The 15,420-nt window shown below is 33.9% G+C and overlaps 2 protein-coding genes across 2 annotated transcripts; both read right to left on the reverse strand.

Moving 5' to 3' along the window:
* Positions 1-230: 230 nt before the first annotated feature.
* On the reverse strand, positions 231-6,062 carry LOC7465635 (heat stress transcription factor A-1e). The gene is made up of 3 exons (XM_002319751.4): positions 5,664-6,062; positions 1,095-2,407; positions 231-521 (listed from the first exon to the last, which is right to left on the reverse strand). Exons 1-2 carry the CDS (start codon positions 5,886-5,888, stop codon positions 1,133-1,135), a joined length of 1,500 nt encoding a protein of 499 aa, XP_002319787.3. The 5' UTR covers positions 5,889-6,062; the 3' UTR covers positions 231-521; positions 1,095-1,132.
* Positions 6,063-7,426: 1,364 nt separating this feature from the next.
* On the reverse strand, positions 7,427-10,256 carry LOC127904203 (uncharacterized). The gene is made up of 6 exons (XM_052446510.1): positions 10,019-10,256; positions 9,510-9,916; positions 9,209-9,323; positions 8,924-9,103; positions 7,636-7,771; positions 7,427-7,568 (listed from the first exon to the last, which is right to left on the reverse strand). The coding sequence occupies exons 1-6, from the start codon at positions 10,254-10,256 to the stop codon at positions 7,427-7,429; spliced, it is 1,218 nt and encodes a 405-aa protein (XP_052302470.1).
* Between the last annotated feature and the right edge of the window lie 5,164 nt (positions 10,257-15,420).

The following is a 15,420-nucleotide window of genomic DNA, read 5'->3' on the forward strand; positions in this document are numbered from 1 at the left end:
TTTTTTTAATGACCTTTTTCTTTTTCCCAAACTTTCTTTCCTAACTTTTTTGTTTCCCCCATTTCCCCTCCACTGAAAACATGTTAAGCCAGGAAAAAGATCGAGTATGAATTAGGAAAAAGAAAAAAACTAAAAGATAAGGATTTAGTAGTTAGTAATTAGTAAATAGCAAGAATTTGGCATTCAATGCCTGGCAAGTTCCGTTCATTCTCCAATTGTTGAACACAAGATGGATTAAGGCTTTTATTTTTATTTTTTCCATCTATAAAACCCTCCAGAGGAGGGAGGGGACATTAGAGACAGATTTCATAGATGTTGTTATATTTAAGCCCTAATATTGGGTTTCCTAGAAAACCAAGCAAAAAAGCTAAATTATTTGGTACACATACTAAGTAAAGGTAAACAAAACAAAGTCAAAAGTTTCTCTTCAAAAAATAAAAATAAAAAGGGGTTTCGTCGTCCCCCTTTGATAAAAAAGCTGGATCAAAGGCTGTCTGCTCACCAGCAGCAGAACACCAACTCTGCAATAACAATAGAAACGAAGAAGTTCTGAAAACTGTACTATATTTTTCTCCAATTAATTCACAGATATATCAGAAAATACCACAAAATGATAGATAGATCAGAAAAGGGCTCTAACAATTTGTATCACGGGGAGAAACAAGGCATAAAATAAACAAATTTCTTGTGCATATTCTGAGCTTATTATAACCACATGCATGACAGTAATTAATGGCCTCCATTGTTTGCAAGAAAAAAAATAAAAATAAAAATCCAAGGTGAAATATAATAGTTCTGCTGATTTGATTTCTGATACTATGTGAAGTAATTTTGCTTCCTAACAAAGTGCTAAACATTTACAATTTGATATCAGCAAGGCAAAATATCTTTCTACAATGGTCAATCCCCAAACAGGGCCAACAAAAGTCATTAGGGACACACCACATAATAACCATGTAGAAATAAGCTAATTCAAGTCCCGAAGTTTTGAAAACAGGTGAGACCATCTTAGTTGCTAGCTGATTATGACAGCGGATATGAACAAGGGATTGACAATCCAGCTTGTCATTAGACATGATAGATGAAAGATTTACCTCTGAATAGTAACAAACTTATATACACTTGGTAAGTATCACCCTTTTAAGCTTTCCGGTGTAAGAAGCCCCATTTGTTCAGCTAGACGATTCATATGTTGAATATTGTCCCATCCATTGTCCTGCCATGATTGCAATTCCTGCTCCTTGCTCATGCTACTTTCTGGAGAGCTTGAATTAATTTCATCTGTCTCCCCATTGAGCGGGCTTGCTGTAAGAAATTGTTCCCAGAACACATCATTAATGCCAGGAAGCTTATGGTTTCCATCCAGAAAGACTTCCTCATCCTGGCTGGGAGAGAGAGCTTCAGTTTCTATGGGCACTGGCGCATCCAACACAGATGACATGGTGTCAAAAAACTCTGCATTCCCCTTCTCAGACCCTGCAATATTCATGTTAGGACCTCCAGCAGAGCCTCCGGGCACAATTCCTGTCATTGCAGTGAAGTTGGGCAGGATGGTATTTTGCCCAGAATTATGCATGCCCATCTCAGCAGTATAATCTGTTTTAACATAGTCGGTTGCTACAGAAGCAGGAGATTGGACCTCAGAAATGGCAGTAGTTGAATGGCTGGCTGGGAACCCAGTTTCCATAGGCAAATATGATGGCCCAGAAGCTGTTGGAACCTCTGAAAGCATCACTCCTGACATCCGAGTTGAAGAGCTCCCACTGTCTAATCCATTGGAAGAAGGATGATTACCGATCAGTAAGGGACCAGAATTGTTCATCGATGGTTCCAGCCTAGGTGATGAGTTCATCTTCAGGATCTGGTGCAACATTGCTTTTGCTGCTTCATTCATTGAAGAATGGAACTTGATAATCTGCCCATTAGGAGATGTTTTGCATTGCACACCAGCCAAATTCTCTTCCTCCTGCCTTGGAAGTCTCCTCTTTTTACTGGCACCAGCAATGCGTCTGTTGCTTTCATTTTGCTGCTGTACAAGCTGACTTAAGAAGCCTGGATTCTGCATGGCCTTCGCAAGGAATGACATCATTTGTTGCTGTCGCTGCTCCATTCCCTGTACACGTTGGCCCACAGTGTGCAACTGGTGATCTGTGGCTTGCTGCTGCTGCCTCAGTCTAACAAGTTCCTGCATGAGAACATTTTTGTCTCGTTTAAGTCTTTCAACCTCTTCCTCGAGCCCAGACTTCCCAACCTCAACGCATGTGGTAACCGAAGAGCTCTGAACTTGAGGTGGTAGGTTACCATGAACAGGTTTTTTCCTAGATATACTCCTCAGAAGGTGTTTTTGGCCCCTTAAGAACCCCTCATTTGCAAATTCAAAGCGATCAGGATCAACCTTCCTGAAACCCTGCTCAATCATGGTAGAAAAGGTAAAAAAATGAATGATATACTATATAAACACCATGATTATTCACCATTATCTAGAATATATTGATGTAAGAATGTAGAAAGCTTTGAGTTTCAGCTTATCAAAAAAAAAAAAAAGGAAAAAAGAAAGTAGAAAGCTAAAAGGAGCACCATGCAAATTCAAGGTCCAATGTCCAAACATCCACTAATTTTTATATTCATTTGGATTTCACATAATAAATATAACTTCTTGAGTTTAAGCACATGAACAAAAGTAAAAAATCCATCTCCATTGACCTACCCATTGAGCACACAATTACCGCGGCTGACAACAAGGAATAGAATTCAATGTCATAAGTGATGCATGTGCATGCTCGAAAAGTTTTACGACAATGGATAGTTAACAAATGGCAAAGATCATACCACACATTTATATCCAAGGACTGCACAGGGGCACTTTGAACTTTTTAAGTAGCCTAACTTTCCAAGTTCATGTGAGTCGGTCTACAAAAGTGCAGTCACCTTACATGATCTTTGTATAATAACCATGAATCTTGTGGTATCTAATATTTCATAATGTATTTCCCAGGAAACTTGACTAAAGCAAAAATGGCAACATGAATTTGTACTTTGTCTGATCATCTCCAGGATTGCTCTCTGACATTTATAATCTTCTACGCTACGACTTACAACACTAACAATTAAAGCTTGTTTTACAGTGCCATCCATTATCATCATAGGGTATAAAATAGACTCAAGTTTCTAGAATTGAAACAAGGAAGCAACATTTGACCAAACATTTTTCAACTGTATTTCAGATATAGAATCTGAACGAAAAATGCATAAGCAAAAAGTGATGTAAAAAATGTCCACTAGAAGATAACAGCAACCATAAATTAAATGATAAGAACACTATCAATTCCTTGGAGAAAAGTTTAGATTCAAAGATCCAGACTCCAATCCAGGATCAAGAAGGCAATCATAGTTGTATCCTCCAAATATTAAAATGAGAGAGTTAGAGACAAAGACAAAAGAAACATGGCATGCTTAGAATTCACCTTATAGTAAAATATCATTCATTACCACCTAACCAAGAGGACCTATATTCGCTAGAAAAACACAAATATCAGGTAATCCACTATTTTTATGCAAATAAGCATGCAGATTTAATTATACATACAACCCTGAGAACTATGACCCAAAATAAAAAACTAAAATCTAGAGCTAAACTTGAGTCAAAATTTACAGAATACAGCTCCAGTTGAATGAATCCTGGTCCATAAAAAAAGCTTATAACAACTAATAGTGAATACACAACAAATTAAAAAAAAATCAATATTATGTGATTTCATGGAGAACTTACAAGTCACAATCTGAAGATTAAATTGGTTAAAATAGGAATTATCTCAGTTAACTCACAATACCAACACAATTATCGACAGACCATGTTTTTGCCAAGTAAAACCAGCATTGGTCAAGCATACCCGATCAAGGTGTAAGTTGACCTGCAATTTTCGAGCACATGGGTTAATATACACCATGCTTTATGCGCTTCTTGACAACAAAGAACAATTTGACAAGCATGTAGTCAATTCCATGTAATCAAAAAATTCAAAACCAAGCACTCAAATGCTATAAAGAAAATGTTTTGCACATAAAAAGAGATCAAGACAAAGTAACAAAAGATTTTCATGAGGTCCAGTGGTCAAAGCTTGATGATAGAAACAATATATTAAAGGAGAAACCGAAGGACAAACCTAGAATCAAGTAGGCTTAGGTAGTTAAAATGGCGAAAGAGTGGTTTCAGGAACTGAATCAGTCATCCTATATGCTGAGTTATCCAAATCTAGCATGAGTTATCCACATATAACTGGGAATGCATGCTAAGATGAATAAGAACACTTGTCTTCAATTTTTTTATCGAACAAAGATTTATTAGAAAAAGAGATAACAGAAGATAAAAATAAGAGATAAGACATCCCTAGAAGGAATCCCAAAAAAGAAAAAACATAGATAAAATAGCTGGAAAATCCCAAAAATATGTGAACAAACCCACAACTCACCCAAAAACCATGCAGAATAATAGGGAAACAACCCACCAAATCCTGCCATTGAACAAGCAATTCCAGTTGCTCCAAGCAGAGCTGCAAATATCATTATGTATTCTAGGTCCAATAAACTCATATCTACTATTTCAACTACACCCTCACTAATGAACCAGCACTTGCATGTGCTCCATGTAGAGCTCCATAACATCATTATGGAATTTTTCTATGTCCAACAAACTCATATATTCTATATTTGAATAAATCCAAACTACTCTCTTCTATAAATCCAACAAACTCGTATCTTCGATTTGAAGTCGAACAAACCCTGCACACACGCATGTGTCTGCAGACACACAAACAAAATGCACTTGGCACTCATTTAATTATCTGAAATCAATACCAAATGCTTGTGCGTATGTTGAACTTAAAAGATACAATCCATAGAAGCCATTAGACACCATCAATGATTCGAATAGGTACTTCTTATTTCAGATAACCTTTTAAAAACACTTATGTCTCATCGTAACGGATTTCACATTCCCTAACCACTTTAAAAGCAACTCTGGAGCTGATTTCGAGTTAATCTTGCATAATATACCAGCTTACAATTCAAAGAAAATTTATTACAAGAGAAGAATTGAAATCAACAAATACAGCGATAAATAGTAAATATCTCTGAGCAGGATTAATATGGTTTTATTGAGAAAAACAAGCAAGCCATAATGTTTCTACAGTGAGATACAGGGCAAGCACGGTCTTCAGGAAAGTTTGTGATGACAGCAACAACAAAATAATATTTCAATATTTGCTTCACCCAGATAGCATATTCCACCCAGTAACTCCATAGACGAAATTCGTCAACTCTAATAAAATGAAAAGCATCTCAAAAAAAATAAAAAAGAAGAAGAAAACTGGTTAATAATAACATAACAAGCACTCTAAAGTAGGTAATATCTGGATGGGCGGGTAGGCAGGCAGCCACCCACCCAGCCAACCTCACTCTTACTGATAAAGCCAGAATGAATTACTAAAAAGCTGAAAAATACATTATCTTTCATGGCATTAAGCTTGGGAGAAATGGACACACAAAATGCAGTGAAATTAACATAGTTGTCCAACTTCCGATTATAATTCAAATACAGGGGCGATCGAGAAATTGAAACTAGATCCATACACCCTAATAATAATAATAATAATAAAAACACATACGTAAGTATTCAATTGCCTGACAAAGCTGGAGAAGTTACTGTGCTTGAAGTATTTAGGCAAAAGATCTGTTTGAAACTCTGGGACATTCCAGACCACAAAACTGTTATTGCTGCTACTCCATGACACCACTGAATCCGTCGACGGGTCGTCTACCATGTCGTAGGTCTTGCTTAGAAATGGAGGCACCGTGTTCGTGTTATTATTCCCACTATCCATTCTAATCATAAATTAAATAAGAAAGAGAGAGAATTTTTTTTTTGGTGCAAGGGTTTTTATATATAGCTGTAGCACTACTACTGGAGAGGGAGAGGATTTTAGAATCAGAGGATATTATTTATTTGTCAGTGAAGATCGACGTAGAGAAAGGGTTGAAGAAGAAGAAGACTTGAAAAAGGAAAGAAGGATGCCGAGCCGATTATTTATTAAAAAAAAAAAGTTTTTTTTTTTAAATAAACGGATAAAATGATTTTTTAAAAAAAAAATCCATAGTTAAACAAATCAATTTTCTCACATATTTCTTCATAATAAATTATTTAATTATTTTAAAAAAAATCATTTTAAATTATTTCTTCATAATCTTTCCATCTATTTCAAAATATAACTAAATTATTTTTAAAATAAAAAATCACTAAACTAACTTTTAAAAACTTTTACATATTTTTATTCTTAATTTATATATATATATATATATATATATATATATATATATATATATATATATATATAATCAAGTAAATTGATGAGCAGTTTAGTAATTCAATAAATATAAGTTGTTTCTACAAATTTTAGGTAGGTTGTTAGAAGTCTTGTAGTGACCAAATGATGGTTTCAGGACGACACTTGAATTGTCTTAGTTGGTCCTCCATCCTTGAACAACACGTGTGGCCAACAGGTCTCTAGTTTGGCGCAAATGATATTTTATTTTATCTTTTGTTTTTGTTGATTTTTATGCATAACTCTTCAAATTTTTAAAATAACCCTTCAATTTATATTACTATCTGTTTTATTTGAAATAATTTATAAAATTGATTTTTTTTTCAATCTCATCCTCCTTTATTTATTTTTCTCATTTGTCAAATCCAGCCCTCATTCTTTTTATTGTTAATTGTTTCATTTGAGATAGTTTTTAAAATTGAATTTGTTTTACGATTTCATCCTCATTTAGTTTTTTTTTTATTCAAATTTAATCCTCATTCTTTTTATTCCTATTTATTTTACTTTGGTGATTTTTGTTATATTGATGTTTTTTTCGATTTCATCATTTAACATTAAATTAGTTGCGAATTGAGTTTCTTAATTGAGCATGCGTATAAGATTTCACGAGTTGTGGATTTGGGAGATTAACCCGGGCTTAGAAGATTCGTCTAGTATACTTAGTTTTTTTTCTCCTTTTCTTTTAAATTTACCTTTTTATCGTTTCATCCTTCAACATTTATTTAATTGGAGATTGTGTTTCATTATTTTTTTATTTGCTTTTTATAGGATTTTTCACTGATTTTAAAATCACTTGGGTTATCTTTTTTTTTTTTTTTTATCAAAGGTAAAATATATATCTGATCAAAAAATAAACAAGGCTGGAAAACCAACAAGTTGATATACAAGATTTACAAAAGAGGGAACATACTCCTTGAACATGTTAGCTGACAATGGTTAGATGAGGAACCTAATCAAGGACAAGGTGCCGAACCTAACACATAACACAAAAAAATATAAACAGCGAGAATGACTAAAGTGACAACTAGAATAAAAAAAAGACCTCTTAGCTACAACACCAAAGCAAGACAAATATCAATAGGCTCAGCAAACTGAAAAGCAATACTAACAGCCTCAACCGACTGAGTAAGAGAAGCAGCTACAACAAATTGGAACAAAAACTCTCCAGCGAGACACCCATCAATGAAGGGGCTTTAAAGCAGAAGAAAAGTAACACAGCCAGACTCCCAAAGAATGGACAATAGCCAGACAAACAAACTTTCCCAATCTGGGAAGGCCATCCCTAACAACAAAAAAGACGATGACAGCTCTCAAAGCAAATAAAGAAAGATATCTATATGAAACCACAATAGGATAAGCATCCATCACACCAAATAAATCAAAGCTAGACAAAACTGGAAGGAGCACCCAAAGAAAAAACCCACCAAATAGACGTCAGGAGCCATCCTGAAAGATAAGAAACTATTCTTAAAAGTGCAAAATCATGTAGAACAGAACCTTGAATCTACGAAAGATAAAAGGGACCGGATTGCAAGAGTTATCAAAGACTCTCTTGTTTTTCTCTTCCCAAATCAAGTAGATAAGAATACCAAGAGAGACTCTTCATATTCTACTAACAGTGTTGTTTCTGCGAGAAGAAAGACCGCGAATTGCACTATTAATGGTCAACATTCTTTTATGCAGATGAAGCCAAGATTTTATCATCCTTCAAAGAAGAGAGGTCCATGGACAACTGAAAAATAGATGATTGTGGGGCTCTTCATCAACTCGACAGAAAACACACAAAGGGCCAAGTTGCAGGAAGCGAAGCCTGTCACAAGTTCGTAGCTTGTCCACAACTACCAGCCACAAAATGAAGTTATATCTGGGCATAGACCTAGATTCCCAGACCACCTTAGCCCAAGGAACCAGATCACATTTGAAATGTAGGAAATTATAGGATTGAGCAGTGAAAGAAAGTTCACCACTGCCCCAAGTAGACATTAAAGCAATTGCTTGATGCTAGCTACCACAGGCTGCAACTATATGATCCTTGAGGGAGATAATAGCCTTCCATAATGGCAAAGAAGTTCACTGAGAAACAACATCCCAAATAGAAACATTGGGAAGATAGTAGTGATGAATCCATTTAATCTAGACAGAATCAGATTTGAGGTGGATGTTCCCTAGCTGCTTAGCAAGGAAACTTTTGTTACGAGCTTTGATATCAAACAAATCGAGACCCCTTTCTTTCTTGGGCAGGCAAACCACTTTCCAAGCGACCAGGGCAGGATTACTCTTCAAGACATTTCCAGTCCACAGAAAATTTCTACAAATGCAAATAATCTACTTAATGACTATGTTAGGCATTGGAAAAATGCTCAGCCAAAAGTGCACTATGCCAAAGAGGACTGATTTAATCAATTCAACTCGCCCTGCATAGCTGAGATGCTTTCCTTACCAGCACTGGACTGCAGATTCCAGCTTCTGCAATAAGGGAGAGTATTGGCTAACCAATAACCTATGGGGACTGAGGGGAGCACCAAGATAACGGAAAGGAAAGTGACCTTCCACAAAACCCGTGTCTTGAAGAATAACTTGCTTCATCTGCTCTCCAACTCCGCCAAAATAAATAGAAGACTTTTCTCTGTTAATTGCCAAGCCAGAGATGTGCCCAAATGATATGAGTTGCTGATACAAATAAGCAACAGATTGCCTATCTCCTCGAGAAAGCAAGATGATGTCATCTGCAAAAGCAAGATGACTAATTCCCAGAGGACGACACTTAGGATGAAATCTGAAATAAAAGTTCATAGAAGCCATCTTAAGCATCCTAGAAAGGTATTCCATACAGGATATAAAGAGATAAGGAGACAAAGGATCACCTTGACGCACCCCATTCTTTCCTTGAAAGAAACCATAAATGTTGTCATTAACAGCAATAGAAAAGGAAGAGGTTTCCACACACTGCATTATAAGATGCACAAACCGATTTGGAAAGCCAAAAGACAGCAGGAGCTGCTGCAGGAAAGGCCACTGGACAGAGTCAAAGGCTTTTTTCAAATCAACTTTCATCAAACAACGAGGCGACACATGCTTACGCTCGTATAGCCAAAGGAGCTCTTAAATAATATGAATGTTATTAGCCATCACTCTATCTCCCAAGAAAGCATTTTGGAGAGGGCTAATAATATCTGCAAGGGCAACAACAAGTCTTGTAGATAGAATCTTAGAAATCACTTTGTACACCATATTGCAACAAGAAATAGGTCTGAAGTCAGCAGTCCAAGTAACATTGGCAGATTTGGGAATGAGAGCAATGATGGAGTGATTAATCTGCTTGAGAAGTTTTCGAGAGACAAAGAAATCACAGACTACATGACAAAAATCACTATCAACAATATCCCAGGATTTTTTGAAGAAGAGGAAAGTGTATCCATCCAGCCCAGAAGCCTTGTTATCATCAAGGCTGAATAAAGCTTGCTTAATAACATCATAAGTGATTGGAGCTAAGAGAGATGCATGAGAGGCAAGATCAATACAAGGGCCAGACCAAGAAACTACAACATCCAAAGGAAGTGTGCTTTAAGAAGAGCCAAGCAAGTCCCTGAAATAGCAAACAAAAGTATCCTCTACTTCATCAATAGAGGTGGTAAGGGAACCGTTACTAAGCTGAATAACAGGGATGAAATTCTTTCGATGTCGCTGACTCATGAGGGAATGGAAGAAAGATGAGCCCTTGTCACAATCTTTGAAGAAACATTTAAGCTTCTGAGCAAAAAATAATCTTTCAGCAGATTTGAGATAGAAAAGCTTCTGTCGAAGCTTCTTATCTAGAGCAAGATGCTGAAGATTATCCTTATCATAGTGAAAGGCAGTTTGATAAGTTTCAAGTTCCATCTCTGCTCTTGAAACCCTTTCTGATATATGACTGAAATGAAACTTATTAAGTTCCTTCAAGTAGCCCTTCAAGTGCTAGAGTTTCTTGCAGAGAATAAACATGGGAGAACCTTGGACGAAGAGAGTCCATTTATTTGCCACTAGCTCTAGAACACTGTCATGATGAGCCCACATATTAAAGAATTTAAAATATCTCTTACCTCTTGCATGCTGGTAGTCTAAGCGAATGATTGTAGGAGAGTGGTCTGAGAAGGCTCTAGAGTTGCCAAAATGAACATGCACCTAGGATAATGACCAAAAAGGATTGGCTAGGACTCTGTTAATTTTACTCCACACTCTGCCATTAGTCCAAGAGAAATGACAACCATTTACTCCACACTCTGCCATTGCCCGATATAACTAGTTTTCCTCTAGCACCATAAAAAATGAATGTAAACAAATTGAAGTTCTGGACATATTAATTGAAGTTAACTTAGGATTTTAAAATGAGCCTAAATCCATCTTTATAAGTGAAAATATACCAGAAAAACTTTAGAACAAATTGGTGTCATTGCTACACACTTATAAAGACTCTTTTGCTTGAGATTATGATGAAATGCCTAGTTTAGATAGAAGTTTGGTCGAACATCCTTAGCAAATCAAGCATGGATTTAAGCCATACAAACAACCTCCATGAAGAATGGCTCCAAACATGGCTTCGTTTATGCCCTATAGCCATTTAGTCGAATACATTTAGTATTAACTTTGTTTATGTAAAAATATATTTGTTATCAATAAAGGCTTTATTTATCTTTAATATTAATTTATATTTAATTAATGAATTGAGAGTAAAGATAGAGTTCTTGGAACAAAAATATTTTGCAAAGAAAATTACGAAGTGGTTATAATTATGAATTCTTATTGAATTAAAGCATTCTTCCTAAATGTTTCTAATTGATGTTCTATTAAGACTGGACATTAATTAGAGTTGCTAAGACTTATACATATTATTTTTTTATATATAAAAGAAAACAATTGTTCTCATAAGCTAAGGTATGAGAGATACTTGGAACTAACATGTAGGTTCATAGACTTTAGATCATCAATTTATCTTATATAGCAAATATTTTGCTTTGATCTTAACTATATATTGCCTTAATCAAGGGTAACAAACAGATATATATATATATATATATATATATATATATATATATATATATATTGGGTTTGTTATGAACTATATGAAGGTATTTCAATGATCAATAAGGGATTCATCACACAACATTAATTAGAATAAATGTACCACTTGTTCTGAAATAGTAATGATTGTGAAATCCTTGCGCAAAGTAAAATGTGATTTGAAAAGAATTTCAAATCTCATTCAAATAATTAATAATTATAGTGTTGAGAGAAAATATGATTTGACAAAGAAGATATATTTCATGCTCAAATGTCTAAATCAGGAAATTCCTAATGAAATATAATAATAACACTATGATACTTATCACTAAAATATTAAGTTAAACCATATATGGTTCTCTTAAAATTTAGAGAATCATGATACTTTACTAGATATTAAACTTGATTTTTTAAAACTATAAACATATTTCTGATGTGAATGAAGAGGCAAGTCTATGAGTGACAAGATCCTCTATCAAACATAGAGTATACTTAATTTTGCAAAAATGTAAATACAGAATAACAAAAAGAATTTATATGTGTGTGTGTGTGTGTGTCTAGAAATGAGATTTAAAGAAATCCTTCTTAATTTTTTATAGAAACCAGTACATGATATATAAGTTTTGCGGTTCGGATAAAAACAATATAGATCTGTTTACACGATATTAGATGGCAATACAGGAGGTTACATGTTATTACAAAAGGAGAGTATTTTATGCCTTCTGTAGATGAACTTGTCTATGTAATTCTACATTCAAAGCTGGGGAGGAGCCTTTTTATATAAAGGAGTTTGAGATTGGCTTTCTAAAAAAAAAAATTAAAGTAAATGATTTGCTTTTTAAAAAGTTGGAAAAACTGTCTGTTGTTCTGAAAGTTGTTTGTCATCCTTTATACGTGAAGGGTCAGCTTTTTTGAAAAGTTGAATTGAAATCTGGTTGGTTTAACCACTTATGCTAACAAAAAGAGTTGAGCCAACAAGTTTTGAGAATGGGCTAGAATATTTCTAGGCCTAAAAAAATACTCTTTTTTTTTTACAACAAGTGCCTCTGATTTTTGTATAGGTGGAAGAATTTCATAAAAATGATCTTTATTGTCATCGCCTAGGCCAACAATAGAACCTGAAGATGAAAACAAAAAGGATTCATCATCTTTGATACTTTGTAGGAGTTGTTTCATGATTTTAAAATACTCTTCTTCAGATTTTATTGAGGCAATAAGAGTAAAAGGATGAGATCTTCACACTAGAAATTTTGATTGAGGATTTAGGTCTATAATTTGGACCTTCTGGTGTTAAAGCCATTCCGTTATAGCAGGTTTGAAACTTTTGCTTTCTGTTGCAAAGGAGTCCCATCATTTTACTTTGTATCTTCTAATGAGGATAGGATACCCATGCTGGGTATTCTAGTCAAAATACCAAGAACAAGCCTAAGGAACAAAGAATTTGGAACATAACATGAGAATTGGTGGGAATTTCTTCTCATTTTCTTAAGGTTTAAAATTTTGTTTGAAGTAAATGTAGCCATTTTCAACTAAAGGATGGGGTTTTTTTAGTTCGTAAATATAGCCGAAGTAATCCATCCATTAAAGGAACCAGTTTGGTAAGTTTGAAGTCTTGATGGAATTATTGAAAGATAATAGCCAGGAGTGGATACCTTTATTATTTTGAAGGAAAAAGGCATTGAACCATGCTTGTTAATAATCCTAGTATGAATAAGAACAAGCAATGGAATCACCAAGTTTGACATGGTAGCTGATCGAAAATTGGATTGTTTGGTGAAGGGGTTGTTTTCAATCAGAAGGATGAAGGATATTTTGGATAATGCATGTGGAGTAGGCATATTAGGAATGATTTTGTTATAGTTTCAAATGTTTGAATTTGATAGATCATGTAATTTTAAGTATTGTCATGTAATAAATAAGATAGGGATTCGAAATACCAATTTGGAGGGAAGATTCTTATGGTTGCAATAGAAGGAACAGGATGGAAAAATCCATTTTCTATAGTTAAAACATTTTGATAATGTGTTTTTTCAATATAGTTAGATTTTTCTTTTTAAACTTTTTAAGATAGTTCAAATGGAAAATTTGAATTAAAAAGAAGCAGGGATTTTTTTAGAGGAAGAGTCTGCTTTGATTTTGAAAATTGGTCTGGAGGATTTACCTGGCTGGGAAGATTATCTTTCTAAGAGGATTTCTGGTTAATAACTTATAAATCTTGAAGTACTTTCGGTGAATTGGATAGGATTTCTATCCAATTTTATACTTGTGAAGAACATTTTTTTATATATATAACTGCTTCATACCATGATTTGATTGGTTTTTCAGTGTAAATTGCTGATTGAAGTAGTTTTGTAGGGTTTTGAGATTTTTAAGATTTTGAAGACTCGGACTTTGTTTGTGAGTCTTTGCCTTTGTCTTTGTGTAAAACCCCGTGTAATTAAAAAACAAACTGAACAAGTAAGATCATGATGAGTTATGAAAACTTAGGATAAAAAAACAATATAAATAATAGAGAATATTATGTGAAATGAAGTGAATGGTCTCTATGATTAAATATGAAAGTATGGATGGGTTCCTACAGGAGTTATGAATTTTAGTTTAAAATTCATAACGACGATGAAACCGGTAATTAGTTTCAATGGATAAAAGAATAAAAAAAATGAGAAAATGATCCCAAGGAATTAGAATGATAATAAAAAATAAAATAAAATAAAATAAAGAATAGTACAAAGAAAAGTTAAGACTGATGGTGCAGGTACCAAATAAAAATCGGTAATGTTACTATGAAACGGTAATAAGTCCGTAAATAAAATAGATGGTAAAAATATAGAATAAATATATTTGAGAAAATAAAATGATCCCAAGGATTAAGTAAAATAATCGATACAATTTATGTAAGAATTGAATAAGAAAATTTGAATTTTAATGGAAAATCACAAATTGTTCAGTTTTACACTAAAATACATTACTCTCCACATGACTGTCAGAAAAATCTGAAAATTTTCATGGAGCCTCCTAACATGTTTTCTTCCCTTGGGTTAAAATTTTAGAATTTGTGAAGTTCAAAAAGGCATTTTTATTACGACCAGAAGTTGGTATTTTACACAAAAATCACCTAAAGGATTAAATGAAGGGCATCTTAGTCAATAAAGCAAACTTTTATCCTATCTCATTATAAGTTTTGGTCAGCAGCCTTAGTAGAGGGAGTGATAAGGGTTTTTTCATTTTTCTTCCAAAATTCTAAGGATTTATCTTCCAAAATGCAAAAATCATGAGTGATTTTGAGAGATATGATGATTAAACACAAGATTTTGATGGATTAAGAGGAAAAAAAAAAAGAGAAAAGAAATGGTGAAGAAAATGAAGAAAAGATGAAAATTGAAAGTTGAAGAGGAGAAGAGAAGAAAATGGAGAGAAGCTTGGATTCTCTAGCATTTTTTCATTGATTCCTTGTAATTAAAGGTAAGAAATATTGACTAAAGCTTAATTTGAGGTTTTGACATGAAATTAATATGATTGTGTTGTAAAGTGTGTTATGGAAGTTTTGAAATTGTATGAAGGGACATTGAGTTTGTTGATTTAATGTTAAATATATGTTTTTAGGCATTAAAAAGGATTGGGTCTTGTGGTAATTGAAAGAAAACTTGAAGAAAATTGTATCCTTCATTTAATGCAAAGTTTCAGCCAAACTTAACTTAAAGGGTTTGGAATTGTTGCTTGAAATTGACATGAAAATTATGTATTAATGAGATAAATAGGAGTGTTTAATGTGTGGGTCAGGGATTAAATTTCATAAAAGTTGAAAAAAAAACTCATGGTCATGCTAGGGGTAGTTTCGGCCTAGACATATCAATGAGGGGATGAGTTTAATTGTTTTAATTGCTATGGAATTTGAGTTAAATGAGGTTAGAATAGATATGAAATGAATTGGTAAAGGTTTAATTGGAATAATTAAAAAGAAAATCATCCCTCACCATGAATGAAGGCATTCAGCCAAATGAAGAAA

The sequence above is a fragment of the Populus trichocarpa genome, chromosome 13, assembly GCF_000002775.5.
Source record: "Populus trichocarpa isolate Nisqually-1 chromosome 13, P.trichocarpa_v4.1, whole genome shotgun sequence".
In the NCBI taxonomy this organism is placed as follows: domain Eukaryota; kingdom Viridiplantae; phylum Streptophyta; class Magnoliopsida; order Malpighiales; family Salicaceae; genus Populus; species Populus trichocarpa.

Bases quoted from the DNA above. Each gene is read 5' to 3' on its own strand.
- LOC7465635 (XM_002319751.4), bottom strand. From the start codon at position 5,888: ATGATTAGAATGGATAGTGGGAATAATAACACGAACACGGTGCCTCCA. The intron at 2,408-5,663 runs GTATGTGTTTTT...ATGATTGAGCAG, and splicing joins TCAGGCAATTGAATACTTAC to GGTTTCAGGAAGGTTGATCC.
- LOC127904203 (XM_052446510.1), bottom strand. From the start codon at position 10,256: ATGGAACTTGAAACTTATCAAACTGCCTTTCACTATGATAAGGATAAT. The intron at 9,104-9,208 runs GTATGGAATACC...TTGCTTTTGCAG, and splicing joins TCCTTATCTCTTTATATCCT to ATGACATCATCTTGCTTTCT. The intron at 7,772-8,923 runs GTCACTTTCCTT...TGCTCCTTCCAG, and splicing joins AGACACGGGTTTTGTGGAAG to TTTTGTCTAGCTTTGATTTA.